Source organism: Anthonomus grandis, chromosome 5 (genome assembly GCF_022605725.1).
Source record: "Anthonomus grandis grandis chromosome 5, icAntGran1.3, whole genome shotgun sequence".
Taxonomy (NCBI): domain Eukaryota; kingdom Metazoa; phylum Arthropoda; class Insecta; order Coleoptera; family Curculionidae; genus Anthonomus; species Anthonomus grandis.
In genome coordinates, this window is record NC_065550.1 from 36,641,250 (window position 1) to 36,658,097 (window position 16,848).

At 28.6% G+C, this 16,848-nt stretch overlaps 1 protein-coding gene across 1 annotated transcript in view; it reads right to left on the bottom strand.

Moving 5' to 3' along the window:
- Positions 1-14,995, bottom strand: part of LOC126736511 (uncharacterized) — a 23,377-nt gene extending 8,382 nt beyond the window's left edge. Inside the window, exons 1-2 of the mRNA XM_050440896.1 lie at positions 14,905-14,995; positions 4,904-4,988 (exon numbers count right to left, since the gene is read on the bottom strand). Coding sequence (XP_050296853.1) covers positions 4,904-4,988; positions 14,905-14,978 — 159 coding nt within the window. The 5' untranslated portion in view covers positions 14,979-14,995. The remainder of the gene's footprint in view (positions 1-4,903; positions 4,989-14,904) is intronic.
- Positions 14,996-16,848: the final 1,853 nt, after the last annotated feature.

Genomic DNA, 16,848 nt, shown 5'->3' on the forward strand with positions numbered 1-16,848 from the left:
CAACCATACATTCAAAGTAAGGCACGTTATAACATTATTAAAAAAAATAATTTTATCATACTTAGAATTTAATTAAACCAATAGCAGTACTTGAAATATTTTCAATTTATTTTCCCATCAAGCCTATCTGGTCCATTTCAACCATTAAACCTATTGTTAGTAAATTCGAGTCCAAAGAAATTGCAATAAATAATTGTAAATGTTTAACTCAGAAGATCGAAAATAGATCCGCAAAAAGAGAGAACAGAACTCTTAATGTTTTACTAAGTGAGGAAAAATTAAATAAAATACAATAACTTTTTTAAAAATAATAGAGAATTACATAAAAACATCAATTAATCAAATATTCAAACAACCACCCATTATCAGCTAAACAATATCCTAATCGATCATAATAGCGTTTTGTAACTGGTTTAAATTCTTAAATTGGCTGATAAAACCTAGCTGGCCAAAGTATCCGGTACCGTGGACCAATAATATTGCCGTTAAAAGCATTTTTCAGAGCATTTGATCTTCCTGAACAACTTCTTCCAAGGCGGGTCCAATTTGATTTTGAAATAAGTCCAAATAGGTTTCAGCTGTTAGGTTATAGTCCATAAAAAAGGGTCCAATGATATGGTGTCCGATAATTCCCACGAATACATTTCTTTTTTGGGGATATTGTGTCCGAGCGTGAACAAAGCGATGTTCATTTTCTTGGCTCCAATAATGGCAATTCTGAACATTTGGTTCATTGTTGAGGGTAAATGTACACTGTGTTCCATTTTGGATGAGACTGCAGGGTATCTCTTTAATTTTTTAAGATAGAGCTTTGCGGTTTTCGCGACCCTGTATCACTTTTTTGTAAAACTTTTAAAGCCACAAACAGAAATATTCTATACAGGGTGAAAACGAAAATGTTCGCTTTTGGAGATGTTATTATTTCTCAGGCCCTGTATAAGATAGAATAAAAATGAAAACTGCTTATAATAGATATTTTTACATAAAAGTCAGTGGCGTATTTAATTTTTTTTCCCAATGCACTGTTTTTAAGATTGGGCACAAACTTGGTATTTTTTAAATGGAACACCCTGTATATTTTAACGTCAAATTTTTAATTTTTTTTTTCTGAATACATTGATGTATCACAACCTAATCTTTGATAAATTTTAGCTCAAAGAATTAGAAAAATCCATATTTATGTTTATTTTTTTAATAGTAGGCCATGAATTCTTTGACACATGCATAAAAAAATGTTTTGTTTATTGCATTCATGGAAACTAAGTCACAAACAGACTCAATACATATCAATAATGATGGCTGACGGTGAAAATATGGAATTCCAAAAGTTTGAAAAGTATGATATTATAAAATGTTTAAACCTTTCTAACGAAAATGTCGAAGCGGCGCAGCAATTATATTTAAATAGGTAAAGCTCTAGCTTATTTTATTTTGTTACAAAATTCAAAAAATAAAAAAGATCTTATTAGATTTCCAGAAAGACGTCAGCCATCTCGGGCTACGGTATTCCGGTTAAAATCTAATCTTTTAAATTATGGCTGCTATTCAAAACCTAGGCAACCCCATGTTGATAGAAATGAAGCTGGCGAAATTAATGTTTTAGCGTGTGTGGAAGCAAGACCCCAAATTTCCTGTAGAAAGATAGAGGAAGAGATAGGAGTTTCCAAAACAAAAGTGCAAAAAATTTTAAAAAAGCATAAATTTAAACCGTATAAGATAAATATTATTCAAGAATTGCATCCTGACGATCCGTTTAAACGACTGGAATTTTCTAATTGGTTTTTAACCAAAACTAATGAAGATCCGGATTTTGTAAAAAAGGTAATATGGTCTGACGAATCCCATATAAGCAGTAGTGGCATATTTAATAGGCAAAATACCAGACATTGGTATCAAGAAAACCAACATATTAATTTTGAACGACAGCAACAAGGCCGATTTGGTTTTAGTGTTTCCTGTTTTGTATTGGGCACTAAAATTGGGCCAATCAGATGGCCCCCGAGGTCACCGGACTTAAGTGTTTTGGACTTTTTTGTATGGTCGTACTTAAAAAATAAAATTTATACAAATCGGCATAATAATATAAATGAACTCCGAGCGACAATTGAAGAAGCATTCATAAACTTACAAAGGCAACCCTTTATAATTTTAAATGCTTTATTAAATTTATATTTGTTGTTTTTTTTTTGGTTTTTGTAATTAATTTTCTAATTTGATTCTTGTAATTACTAATTAGTTTTTAATGTTAAACCTGGTCCGATATATTTTTTTTGTTTTTAACATTTTTATGTTTATATAATTATTTTAAGTTAATGTTTAAAATATAGTTAAATAAACAGGTTCAAATCACATGGCGTTTTAAAAAAGTAATAATTAAATGCATGTGTGTAAGAATTCATGGCCTACTATTAAAAACAAAAATAAATATGGATTTTTCTGATTTTTGAAGCTAAAATTTACTAAAGAATAGGTTGTGATACATCAATGTATTCAGAAAAAAAAAATGCAAAAATTTGACGTTAAAATATACAGGGTGTTCCATTTAAAAAATAACAAGTTTGTGCCCAATCTTAAAAACAGTGCATTAGAAAAAAAATTAAATACGCCACTGACTTTTATGTAAAAATATCTATTATAAGCAGTTTTCATTTTTATTCTATCTTATATAGGGCCTGAGAAATAATAACATCTCCAAAAGTGAACATTTTCGTTTTCACCCTGTATTTCAGGAACAAAAGTAGTTAGAATATTTCTGTTTGTGGCTTTAAAAGTTTTACAAAAAAGTGATACAGGGTCGCGAAAACCGCAAAGCTCTATCTTAAAAAATGACAGAGATACCCTGCAGTCTCATCCAAAATGGGACACAGTGTACATTCATCGGTAAAACAAATATTTCTTAAAAAATTCCTATCATTATTTGCTCTTTCCATCATTTCAAAACAAAATGCCATTCTTCGCTCTTCATCTCCTTCCTGCAGCTCTTAATGTTTTTCGAATTTATACGAATAATATTTGTGTTTTTTAAAAGTGCGCAATACCGTTGTATGGTGTTTATTTACCTCTTGCCCAAGAACCCTCATACTAACCATCTTATTTTCCTCCACACTCAGTAGAATATTAAGATCTCTGTTCTCTCTTTCTTCGGCTCTATTTTCGATATCCTGAGTTATTACTCGAACTTATTGACAATACGTTTAATAGTTGAAATGGACGGAATGGGCTTGATGGGGAAATAAACTGAATTTCAGATAATGCTCTAAAACTGTTTCCCGCATAATGCCACTTAATTATGGCTATTTTTTCGTCGATTGAATAATTCATACTTGTTTTCAAATATCGACTTACACTGATTTATTGACACTTCCTCACGTCAGTGACAATATTCATTTTACCGGTGCCCGGTTACATTTAATTGAATAATTCAAGATTCGCTTATTAAAATTTGTTGAAACTTTGCACGAGGCTTTGCCAGATTAGTCTCTTCAAAAAGTTATCTTACATTTTTTCTATAAAATGTACAGGGAAGCCAATAATTGACCCTCTTAAAATTTACATGGGTTTTCCTATGTTCCGCTCGGCGACGCACCACCCGGTATAACATTATATCAAATTAAAATAAATCGTGTTATCAAATTAAATATTGAATATATATTATCTGCAAAAACATTGTTTTTCATCAACACAACCCTTACCCCCCCACCCACCCCAAGCATTTGACCAGTAAGAAATTCTTTTGAAAAATCACCGTTTTTCGCCCATAATACCTAATCTAATAACACTGTTTTTGTATTAAATATTTATTAATTAATAATTTTTATATATTATTTTTTTAAAATTTATAATTTATATATAAAAAAACTGTGTCATTAGATTAAAAATTAACGATGAAAGCAGCTGTTATTTATGCATATTTTTTTGGAAAACAATCATTTTTGAAAACAATTTCTTACTGGTAAAATGTGTACGGTGGGTGGGGGGGTAAGTATATGATCAAAGTATATAAGTAGGTATATGATCAAGGTATATTTATTAAACTAGAGAATACACGTATATCATATACAAATCTATTTACACAAGGGAGAAAATTTCGGCATTTAAAAAAATTGACAGTGGTTTTACATAACTGTACACTAAATCGCTACATAAAATTATTGCAGATAATCCAAAATTTATGGAAGAAAAGCTTTTAGGTAGTTAAACCCTTTTTTTTGCTCCTCTCAAGTAGTTAGGATAATTTTTCTATTTTTTTTAGCAGTTTTTGCCTTGCTTCGACTGCCTGAACGTAATATTTTAAGTAATTTTATAAATCACTTTACTCCAATTTTATATTGTTTTCAGTTTTTGAACTGCTTAAAAGAACTACTGCTTAATTTTTCCAGTGAATTATCTCAATTATGTCATAAAATGTATATCGATCTTGTTTAGATTAGCAGTCGAGTGCCTAGGATTTAGAACTTCATTGGTTTACTATAAGCGATCAATTAAAACTTCGTAAGCCCGCTTTCTTTTTTTACTGCTTTTCGTATAATAATTCACAATTTCAAGACCATCAATTTTTACTAAAGCATTTGAGGTCATTTTATGACATAATCAAGAAACGACAGACATTTTTGAGGAAATTCATTAAAAAATTAATAAAAATACACGAGCACACCAGCAAAATATCGCAACATATTATACACTCACTTTAAAAGGCGAAACATACGATAATGCCTCCTTATATACACTCAGCATAAACAAAATGGCCCTCGTTAAATTAATAATTGATTATTTGCCTGTGGGGGCGCACTCGGTAATGGCCTTTTAAAATTGCCCCCGAGATCCGATAAAATTAAGGAAAAACCTCTAAGGGTATAAATAAATTTTAACCATTTTAAATGGGGTTAAATGACGTAATGCTTACCTGCAGAAGATCTTTGGCATGGCAATGGCATAATAAAATCCAAAGCAGTATGGGAACATAAGGGTAGAATGGACTCAACATAAACCTATAAAAGAGTAATATTAATAGACGTATAGGATATGTAAGTTTAGGTATAAAGTATTAATTAATGGTTTTTTCAGTTGGACCAGCAGCACGTTTTTTGACCATTTAAGATGTTATCCTTAAGATGGACTACTTTTTAATGTAAAAAATCTTACATTCATAAATTAAAATGATATTTAGGGTTCAAAATTGTCAAAGTAAAAGTTTCCCAGATAATGGTAATTTTTAGTAATGGAGTCCGAGGACAAGGTATGATGTGTTTACACACTTCAAACTCTATTATCTAATTTATTAGTGGAAGTATCTTTATGGAATAAAAAACATAATATTTAAAAGAATATCCTGGATTCAAAATTATTCAATTAAAAGTTTCAGAGATATTGGTGCTTTTAGTAGCGGAGTCCGAAGACATATCTTCAAGGTGCCTACACATTTTAAAGTTCAACATCTAATTTATTAATAAGAATATTCCTGCTAAATAGCAACCATGATATTTAAAAGAATATTCTAATTAATACACAACGAGTAAAAATATACGCTGCGCCCAAATTTCCGTATACCCTTACGCCGCAACGATATAAACCGACGGGTTCGGAAACGCATTCATTATTAGGGATGAAGGCGAGCCCTTCAACCCTTCAGTCGAATTCCCTTACGTCACAGATGACAGGACTAAGGGGCTTCCGATATTCACTTGTCAGTAATTATCCTACACTCGACTAAATAGGAACTTTAAATAAATGGATCTGTAGACGGTTAAACTGTGCCAGAAAAATAGGATTTTCAGAAAATCCGGATAGTAGTGTGGAAAAATTCTAGGGATCTTAGAGAGTTTTTGAACCCCTTTGGTTTTCATAGCATGAGGATTACAATTTTTTTTTAAACTTTTCTATGGGAAATTGTAACCTTTGCCATCAGACTTTTTTAATTGCTAAATACGCATATTTTCTTTATAAATTTAGTCAGTTTTGAGAAAATTGCATATTTTGAATCTACGGTTTCCTAAGGTTTTCACCCACTGTATCAACGAAAATTTATATTAAATTTAAACAGAAAAATTATATTTCTGATAATAGTTCTCATTATTCCAACCTCCCAAGCAATACATCATATATTATTATCGTGTAATACATATTTATTTAACGATTTTTTCGTTAATTCTTGGTTTTGGTATATATATTACTATAGCGGTAAATATAGACAGTTCGTCATAAAATAAGTATAAAAATAATACTAAAAATTGTAACTTTCTTATAATAATTTAATTGGGTCGAAGGGAGGACTGAACGTTTCACCTTCCGGTGCCTCCACCAATTTATCGCAGAAAAAAACGTTAAGTATTAAGAACCATTTATTTTATATGTATAAAAATGTACTTCAATTTACTGGAAGTGTGTAAGAAACTGTCAATTCTTTGGTGCACTCTAAGACGTATTTTAGGCAGTTAAAGTAATATTTGAAAATTGTCTTAAAGAAAATAATTATAAGGTTTTTTTTATTTGTAATTATTTACTTTCATAAATATATTTTATGATTATTTTTTTTGTAAAGGTTCGGCAAAACAGTGCTTATGCAAAAGATTTCTTAGTGGTAAGCTGTGTGGGGTGGGTGGGGGGGGGGTAAGGGTAGTTCTAATAAAAAAGCGTTTTTTTTGCTTTTTATTGACAATAAAAAAATTGCTAAGTTTTATATCTAGACTTTTCTTACATAAACTTAAAGTTGTCGAGTAAAAGGCCAAAAAGCCTGTTTTTCGTATATAAGGCTTAGGTTAAAGGTTATATACTGGTGTTCTATAATTCAATATTCAACATTTTGTTGATTGAGTAAGTTTATTTGTTTATTAAACGCATTTTGTAAATGTCTTTAAATAATAAACAATATAATATACTTAAGTTTTTATGAAATAATAATTGTATATTATTAACACATAATTAACCTTCTTGTTAAACGTGAATTAAGTAAACATAATATTGAATTCCTCGACGTGTATCACGTGCACATTTTATAATTGAAATTCAATCAAAAATATACACCATTTTTTATCGCAAATAAGTGGAAATTCAAGTTTTTAAATGGAGACTATTGGTATATTTATCAACCGTATATGGTCAAGGTATATTTATTAAATTATAAAATATACGTGTATCATATACGATTTTCTTAATAAAAGGGAGAAAATTCGGCATTTAAAAAAATTGACACGCGACTTACATATCTAGTTTTTAAACTTGTTTATTACACTTTAAATATTTGATGAAATTAGTCTGAAAAATCACTGTTCTTCGTCCATATTATTCAATCTAATAACGCTGGTTTAATACTATAATTTAGATATTGAAATTCAAATAAACCGTGTTATTAAATTAAATATTGAATATGTATTTTCTGCAAAAAAATTGTTTTTCAACAACAAAACCCTTACCCCACCCACCCACCCCAAATTTTTGTCCAGTAAAAAATTGTTTTGAAAAATCACCGTTTTTTATCCATAATATCCAATCTAAGAGCACTGTGTTTGTATTAAATTTTCATTAATATACATATATCGAATTTAAATAAACAAAATGTGTTATTAACGATCAAACCACAAATATTAACGATAAAATCAGCTGTTATTCATGCGCATTATTTTAAAAAACAATGATTTTTGAAAACTATTTTTTACTGGTAAGTTGTGTGGGGTGGGTGGGGGGGGGGGGTAAAGGTTATGTTAATAAAAAACGTTTTTTTTTGCAGAAAATATTTGCCTGATAAAAAAGTGCTTTTTAAGAAAACTATAGCTGATAAAAGTATCTACAGTTTATGTATCTATACTTCTCTCACATAACCTTAAGGTTTTCGAGTAAAACATGAAAAACTCCATTTTTTATCGGAAATAAGTGGAAATTTAGCTTTTTAATGATATGTCAATCACTTTTAAAAAAATTTTAGTTTTTTTGGTTCTAGATAACTTTTCATTATCTAGTTTTAAAAACACAGTTTTGAATTAAAACTATTCGTATATTTATCAACCGTATAAAGTCAAGGTATATATATTAAACTGTAGAATATAATATACTTTTCATATATGTATATATCTTATAGTGTAATAATGGAATGAGAAAAATATAGAAAATGCATTGCCGTGTATGAAACAATAATTATATCAAATAAGTTATTATATATAAAAATATCATTTTATGAAATAATACTTGTATATTATTAACACGTAATAAGCCTTCTTTTTAAAATAAAACATAAACATAAAAATAAATTCTCAACGTATATTATGCGGACATTTTATCCGATATTCATAGTTGAACCAAAAATAAACGTTTATTTAACCATCATGTATTGGTTGGATTATATTGTGTAAATGTTGTAAACGTCAATGAAAGTAAATATTGTGTGCAACTTTCCGAAAAAATCCTAAGTTTATTCCTTAAAACACCCTATTAAAGAGGCTAGAGAGAAAGCGAGAGAGAAAAAACCTCTATAACCGAATATCGAAAAAAGCACAATGGACCTCTCGACGTTCCTCAAAGGCAAAAGATGATTACGACGCATCGTCATCATAATCAGAATCGCCCAGAGAGTAATACATTAAAAGAAATTCTGAAACAGATATTTCAGTAATTTTTTTCTTTTTTTTTGTTGCTGTCAAAAGAGACGCCCGCCGTACAATGGGCCTCTCACTCTTTATTATTTTCCAGAGGATGACAGAAAGGCGTCGCAATTTCGCCCGCAGGAATTGGCACCAGGATTAAAAAACTGTTCAAGGAAACGATGGCGTCACGCCACACCATTATGACTTTTCATTAAAATATGAATCATTAGACGCGCAGAAGTCTACGATCGGTTCGGGGTGAGAGGGTTTATATTTAAAGGATTTACTCAGTTTTTATTTTTGTTTTGTTTTAGAGACAAGTGGTTAATAATTTAAAAAAATGTAAGCAGGGCCGAAGATGGTATCTCCAAACGGATTGTAACTGATGTTTTTCATGTTGCTGGAAATAGGCTGTTAAAAACAGCTCACTTTCAAATGGCGTCTTTCCAGAATCCTGGAAGATATCAACAGCTGTTTTTATCCCAATGCCAAGTTGTGATTAAATTTTACTTTTATTTAAATACATTTGACACTCAAAATATACTTTTAACAATACGGAAGGGGTTTTTTAAATTTTATTTTCGTTCGTTTATTAACACGCTAAATTGGGTAAAACAAATGTTTTTTTTTTTAAATAAAAACAACCACTTTTCACCACTTTTTGGCAGTGGTTATTTTAACACGCACTAGTGTGGACCTATATAGACCACTTTTGCGTGTTAAAATTAACACTCGATTTTTTACAGTGTAGGATTCATTAATAGGGTAGGTCAAAATTATTGTCAATTATTAGAAAAATAACTTTATATAACGGCATAGCTCTTCTGCATTTACAATTTTGTTCAACTCTTTTATATAATTTACTTAAATATCAAATTTGTCAAGTTTAAAAAATAGGGCAATGAGAACAATGTAACCGATATACACCTATTAAAATAATATTAAACGTCTTAAATATGTTGTCCGTTCAACAACGAATGAACAACTGTTTCTAGGTCCTGAGAGATAAAGAAATGGGAACCATGAAAAATTGTTTTAAATTTCTAAAAAAGAGAAAACCGTTTAAAATCCCTGGAAAACATAGAAAATTAACCAAAAACTCTGGAAAATTAAAAAAATTATTTCAAAATCCTAGAAGACAAAGAAATATCCCAAAAAAGATAAATAATTCCGTCCAATGTCTAGGAAACAGAATATTGTGTAAAATCCTTGTTGGATAAAAAATTACTACAAATCCTAGAAGATATAAAAAATTATTACAAATTTTAAGAAAACAGAATGGTTTCAACTCTTTGCAAAAATATAGAAAATTGTTTTATATTCCTAGGACACAAAAAAATTATCCCAAAACCGTGAAAACTTGAAAAATTGTTACAAATTTTTCGGAAACAGAAAATTGTTTCAACTCTTTGAAAAAATTTAGAAAATTGTTTTATATTCCTAGGACACAAAAAAATTATCCCAAAACCGTGAAAACTTGAAAAATTGTTACAAATTTTTCGGAAACAGAAAATTGTTTCAACTCTTTGGAAAAATATAGAAAATTGTTTTATATTCCTAGGACACAAAATAATTATCCCAAAACCGTGAAAACTTGAAAAATTGTTACAAATTTTTCGGAAACAGAAAATTGTGTCAACTCTTTGGAAAAATATAGAAAATTGTTTTATATTCCTAGTACACAAAAAAATTATCCCAAAACCGTAAAAACTTGAAAAATTGTTACAAATTTTTCGGAAACAGAAAATTGTTTCAACTCTTTGGAAAAATATAGAAAATTGTTTTATATTCCTAGGACACAAAAAAATTATCCCAAAACCGTGAAAACTTGAAAAATTGTTACAAATTTTTCGGAAACAGAAAATTGTTACAAATCCTTGAAGAACATTAAAAATTGTTTCTTATCCCTGGAAGACAAAATTGACCAGGGGGTTTTGGCCCTGAAAAAAGATAAAAAATTGTTACAAGGTTTAAAGACACAGAAAATTGTTTTAAATCGCTGAAAAGTATGGAAAAACTGTTTAATATCCCTGATAAGCAAAGAATTATTCTAAAAACTACGAGAAATTGTGTCAAATTTCTAGAAAATAAAAAAAGTTGTTTTGAATCCTTGAAAAATTGTTTGATGTCCAAGGGAGATGAGAAATTGTACCAAAAGCTTGAAAAAAATAAAAAATTACCATTCAAGTCCTGGAAAATATGGAAACAAATTCCTGGAATCTTTAGTTAAAAAGACTGAAATTATTCCAGAAACCATGAAAATATGAAAAATCGTTCAGTATCCCAGGAAAATAAAAAACTATCCCAAAAATCATTGAAAATTGTTTTAAATCGTCAAAGCTAAAAAAATACACCAGAAGCTTGGAAATAGTGAAAAATTGTTTCAAAATCTAGAACGACAAGAAATTACCTTAAAAACTTGACAAATTGTTACAAAAGTCTAAGAGGCGTACAAAATTGCTTCAAATGTCTAGAAAATTAAAAAAATTGCTTAAAATCCTCATCGAAGATATGACAAAAAATTACCCTGCTATAGTTTTGTATTTGGTGCTGTTACTGCTTCCTATACTGTCAAAAATTATAGAAAAAATGGCAAAATCTATCTAGAAACATTCTAGATTAATAAATATTGCTTCCAAGACTATTATTATTATATTTTTAGCAAGTTTTGGAAAAAAAATATGTGCCTAATGAATTTATCGGAAGAAGCTTTGTACCAAATTTCACATCTCCAACTCTCTTGATATCACAGATATGAGCACTTTGTTCCTGTCCTTCGATTAAATTTTTGTTCACCTTCCAAGGATAATTTCTCAATTTTTAATTTTTTTTGAGAAAAAACCCTGAAATATGTGTGCAATGAATTTCGTTGAAGACACTATGTTTAAAATTTCACATCTCTAACTCTCTTAGTGTCAGAGAAACGACCACTTTGTCCCTAGAATCCCAATTTTTTTTAACTTACAACATGTTTATTTATTATATGTTTTTTTAGAAAACCCTTAAATAGGTGTCTACTGAATTTATTAGGAGAAGCTGTGTTCCATAATTCGAATTTTTAACTGCCAAGACTAATTAATCTTTATTTTTAAAAATTTTCAGAAAAAACTCTGAAGTTTTTATCTGTGCGATGCTATCACGTTAAATTCGTCATTTAAACTTGGAAAATTATTTTGCCTTTAAGTAAAAAACCTACCACCTGTTAACCACCTTTGTTAAATGTTAATGTATTTATATTTAAGTTAAAGAAAAGCCTTTTACCTAGTTATATATGTGATAAGTTATAATGTGCTATTTCGTGATGTCCACAATTATAATATTAGGAATCGTGCCGATTTTATTTTAACTCATAAGTTTAATACCATTCAAATGATCTATAAAAGTTCCCTAGAATTTAATAAACTACCAGATGATATAAAATTGTATAATAATGTCCATAGTTTTAAACGTTCTGGAATTGTAATGTTAGGCCCATGCTTTATGCTTTGTTCTTCTACATTTAATAGTCATTATTTGTTTTATAAAACCCTGTTGTAATAAAATATTATTTTTTTTGTATGTAACTTATATTTGTATTGTAACATAATATAAAATTTTGAGGTCCATTAAGGGTATAAGCTCTATTAATTTAATTTTAATGTCCTTTTTAAGGCTGTTAAGTCTAATACCAAAAAGCCTTTTCTCAGTCTCAATTTTGATTATTGAATTACGATCTGGAACTTCTAGAAATTTAATTTCTACTAACAAGTGAATATCGGAAGATTTTTGGTCTTCTTTGGCTTGAAATTTTCCGAAATTAGCCAAGTCAAAAGAAACTTCGGGTGTATACTAAGCATGAGAAGATAAATACTAAAGTCTTGTCGCAAAAGTCGAAAATTTCTATAGAGGGTTAGGAAAATCGCATTTTCTATACAGTGGGCGAAAATCGTTAAAAACTAAAATTTGTAATTTTTGACAAAATTGTATGGAAACTTAGGTTTTATTGACTTTCGTAATGGATTATGTCTTGAAATACAAAAAAAAGTATCATACAACGTTTTTTTTAACGAATAGCCAAGAAGTTATTGGTATTTAAAAAGAAAAAATTGCAGCATTAAAGCAATCCCAAAATTAACGTCAAAAAGGCTGAAAAACCGAAATAAAAATTCTGATCAAAAATTGAAGAAGATTTTTCAAAAATTTATATTTTTATTACTTTTCCTGAGAAAATAAAAATTGTATGTGTGAGTGTACTATAAATAAATGTATTGGTTCAGCAAACATATGATTTATATAATAAATGTTTGAAATAGTAAGAGTCATCATAAAGAATAGATATTTTTATTTTATCTTTAATACAATACTGAGAAACCCTAGATCGAAAATATTATGCATGTTTTTCAAAAAAGAAGTAATGACCATTTTTTTAAATTTTGATGTTTGACTAAGGAATTTTTGATATTTATAAAAGTTGGTCAGGTGAATCCTTTTTTTTATATTAAGTATGCTTAAGTATTAAAAAAGTCTTATCATAAAATTTAAACTTTATAATCCACAAATTATCGAAATTCAAAAATTGTTATTATTTAAGATCCAGAAACAAAATAATTATTCAGAAAGAAATAACATTTTGACCGAAAATTACAGGAGTGTGATTTTCTTTCTTAAAAGTTATTGATCCAAGAAAAATTATGATTTATATAAAAGTTGTTTGAATTAATAAGAGTCATCATCAGGAATGGAAGTTTTGATTTTTTTTTATATTGTAATGGGAGAAAAAAGGGAAAATCAATAAATCCAAAATATGCATTATTTTATTTTTTTTATATTTGCTTCATAGTAATACAAAACAATAAAAAAAAAAAAAAATTGCGGTGTATTTAGCATGCTAAAGCACTTAAAAAAGTCTCATGATAAAGTAAAATTTTCCTATAGAAAAGTCACGAAAAAAATTATAATCTCCCTGTCAGGAAAATTTTGGAAAAATTTAAGAAAAATTTGAAAATTGAATTTTTGCAAAATTTTTGCTCTTTTGAAGAAAAACAAGCCAGAAACAAAAAAAATTATAGAAAAAAAAACACATTTTGGCTTAAAATTACAGGAATCTACATACGTACGGCAATGAATTTTTTTTATAAATTATTTATCTAGAAATAAATGTAATTTATATAAAAACTGTTTGGAATAATGAGAAAATACTTAAAAGCCTTAAATTCACAATATATGAAAATTTAGATTTTCTTAATTTTGGCAATCAATATTTCCTTTAATAACAGCATCAAATTCAAAATTTAATATATCCTACAAATTAGAAAAAAAATCAAAAAACAAGTTATGGGATTTTTTTGGAATATAACCAAAAATGGTTGTAAATGTTAAAAAACTGTAATAGTAGCAAAAAAAAAATACGGCAAAAATTAAAATTTTTTAGTTGGATAAATGGAAAAAAAAATCAAAGCTTTTCTTTAATTGCCAACTTTTCGGCCTATATTAGGCCTTCTTCAGGGCACTACAAAATTTAAAAAAAAGCATGGTAAAAACAGTTATAGACAGTCAAAACGGTATGTTATACAGTGGTAAAAAAAGTTTTTTTTTTAAATTTTTTAGTGCCTTGAAGAAGGCCTAATATAGGCCGAAACGTTGGCAATTAAAGAAACAATTTGAGAAGCTCGGATTTTGTTTTGACCATTTATTCAACTAAACCCTTAAAAAAATTGGACTAGGGCACTAAAACAACACACACACACAAAAAAAATATTTTCCATAAAAAAAATTGAATCTCCAGGAATTTTTTAAAAAAATTCATATTTTTTTTCCAAAAATTGTAATTTATCTTATAATAATAAAGAACACTTAACATTAAAAACAGTGAGTCATACCTAACTAAATTATGCATTAAATAATAAGTGAACTTTAATAGTGATCTCTTTGGTACCTCTAAAAACACCTATTTAAAGCCCTTTTATGGAACACCTAATATACTTATTTAAAAAAAGGGACAACCTCTTTAATACTTTGTATTATGAATTTTTTTTTTAATTGTTTGAAACAAATAACCAAAAAGTCACTCATGCGTAACTAAACCCGATTGTTTTGCATGTATACCTTCGCCTAATCCCTTTATACAAATTTCGTACGAAATCCTCGTCTTGTACAAATAAATCTCTTATCTCTCTGAGAGTCTGCAAGTGAACGGCCGAATATGCGAGTTACATCCCCAACTTTCCTCCTCTTTAAGACGTTTAACGGAAACAAAGTTACTTATGCACGAGTTAATTTTAACTTTTTACGATACCCGGTCGGTTTTATGCTAAACAAGATGAAACATTTCCTTATTTCTATAAAAACTTACCCAACCAAATGTGTATTAAACTTGGGACCTTTATGGGTTTGAAGTGCAATATTGTTTTTTGTTATTTGACACATTTTTGATGGGAAATCTGAGTATGTCCTTGATAAAGTGCGTTCGTAAAATGCACGTTTCTTTCACCACAATTTCTTAAATTGTTTGAAGAAAGGAGATTTTAATTCTTCAAATTATTTATAAAATATTACAGGCAATTGATAGGCAGTGCAAAAACTAAAAAATTTTGTATCATAGTTTAGAAAAATCAAAAACACCTTTGTACAGTATGAAGAGAAAATATTTCTTGTTTATTTAAGTAAAAGGGAAACAAAAAGTAGTCAATATATTTTTTGGGACTACCACTCCTCCTCTGTAAAAATCCCTTTTTATTAGACCAAAATTGAGGGTTGAGGGGCTTTATAAACTCAATGGGAAAGAAAGAAAATTCGGCGCTTTATGTTAAAAATGAGCCCGATTATCCCGTTCCCTATAGATAAACTTAAAAACTCTTCTGGGAGCACGTAGAACTTGCACGGGGGAGTTTTCTTGAAAAAAATTCCATTGTTCCTGTATAGATCTCTTGTTTCTTTTCACCCCCCCATTTAGGCCTTAGGGGCGAAAACTGATACTTTTCCAATTTTAGAACATCGACGCGACACTATTAAATTTGGCCCCCGAAAATTTGTGATGAAAATAACGTCAGCGATGATCCGATTTGTGCAATTTATCCCAACCCATTTAAGATTTCGGTAAAAGTTCATTTTTATTTAGAATAGTTGCGAATATTAATAATTTAGTAGAAACAATCGAGGATCCAAATCATTTGACTTACTTGTAAGTAAATATGGCATTTCAGTCGATTGCCTAGAAAAATATTTTATTTATTCCAGGCAGTTGAGGAGTAAAATATGCTCAACTATTTGAGAGGTATATAATTTGACTATCAACTATATAGAGGAAAATAAAAATATATACCAAATATTTGGAATATATTCTGATAAACCAAATATGTTCAACTAGTTTCACTAAAAATATAAGTAAAAATATATATTTAATTATCTTATTCGAAAATGTCGCATCAGTTCAACTGCCTGGAAGAAAATCATTATTTTACTTATTCCAGCCAGCTTAAAGGTGTCTTTCAATTATTAATTATTTTATTTATTTATTCCAGACAGTTGATTAAAGCATGTTTAATTATTTGAAAGACAAAAAAAATACTATCAACTGCTTGGAATAAATCAAAAAATGTTGACCAAGTGGGCCAAAGATAAACTAAACATGTTTATTCATAAAAAATATCAAGTTCTCAATTTTCAAAAAACATGTTCAATTACTTCAAATTAAATAAAAACTAACTCTAAAAAAATATATTTTTTATTCCAGGCAGTTGAAGAACAAAATAGCTCAAATATTCCGTAAAAAAAAACATATTATCAACTGCCTGATATTAAGGAATATAATGAGTTTCAATTACCAGAATACCATATTACGTCTTGCTTCAATTTTAAAGCCTAAGAAAAAGAAAACAAATGACTTATTTAATTTGTAAAAGTTGAAGAGAAAATTATTAGAAAGTTTCTTTTTCTTCAACTGCCTGGAATCAGTAAAATGGTTATTTACACACTTATTCCAGATAGTTAAACGGTGTTTTTTAGGTTAAGGGTTAGGTAAGTTAAGGGTTTTCAACTGCCTGGGAAGAAATAATAGTTATTTTATTTGTTCCAGGCAGTTAATTATGTTCAACTATTTAAAAGATAAAAAAAAATGATTATCAAATCCTTGAAGCCAAATTACTATCAATTTTCTGATATCTAGGAATATCATGGAATATTTCACTTCCTAAAATACCATATTTCCTTTTGCTTCAACTGCCTAAGAAAAAAAAAACAAATTATTGATTTAATTTTAAATATTTGACGAGATAATTACTTATTCCAGCCAGTTAAA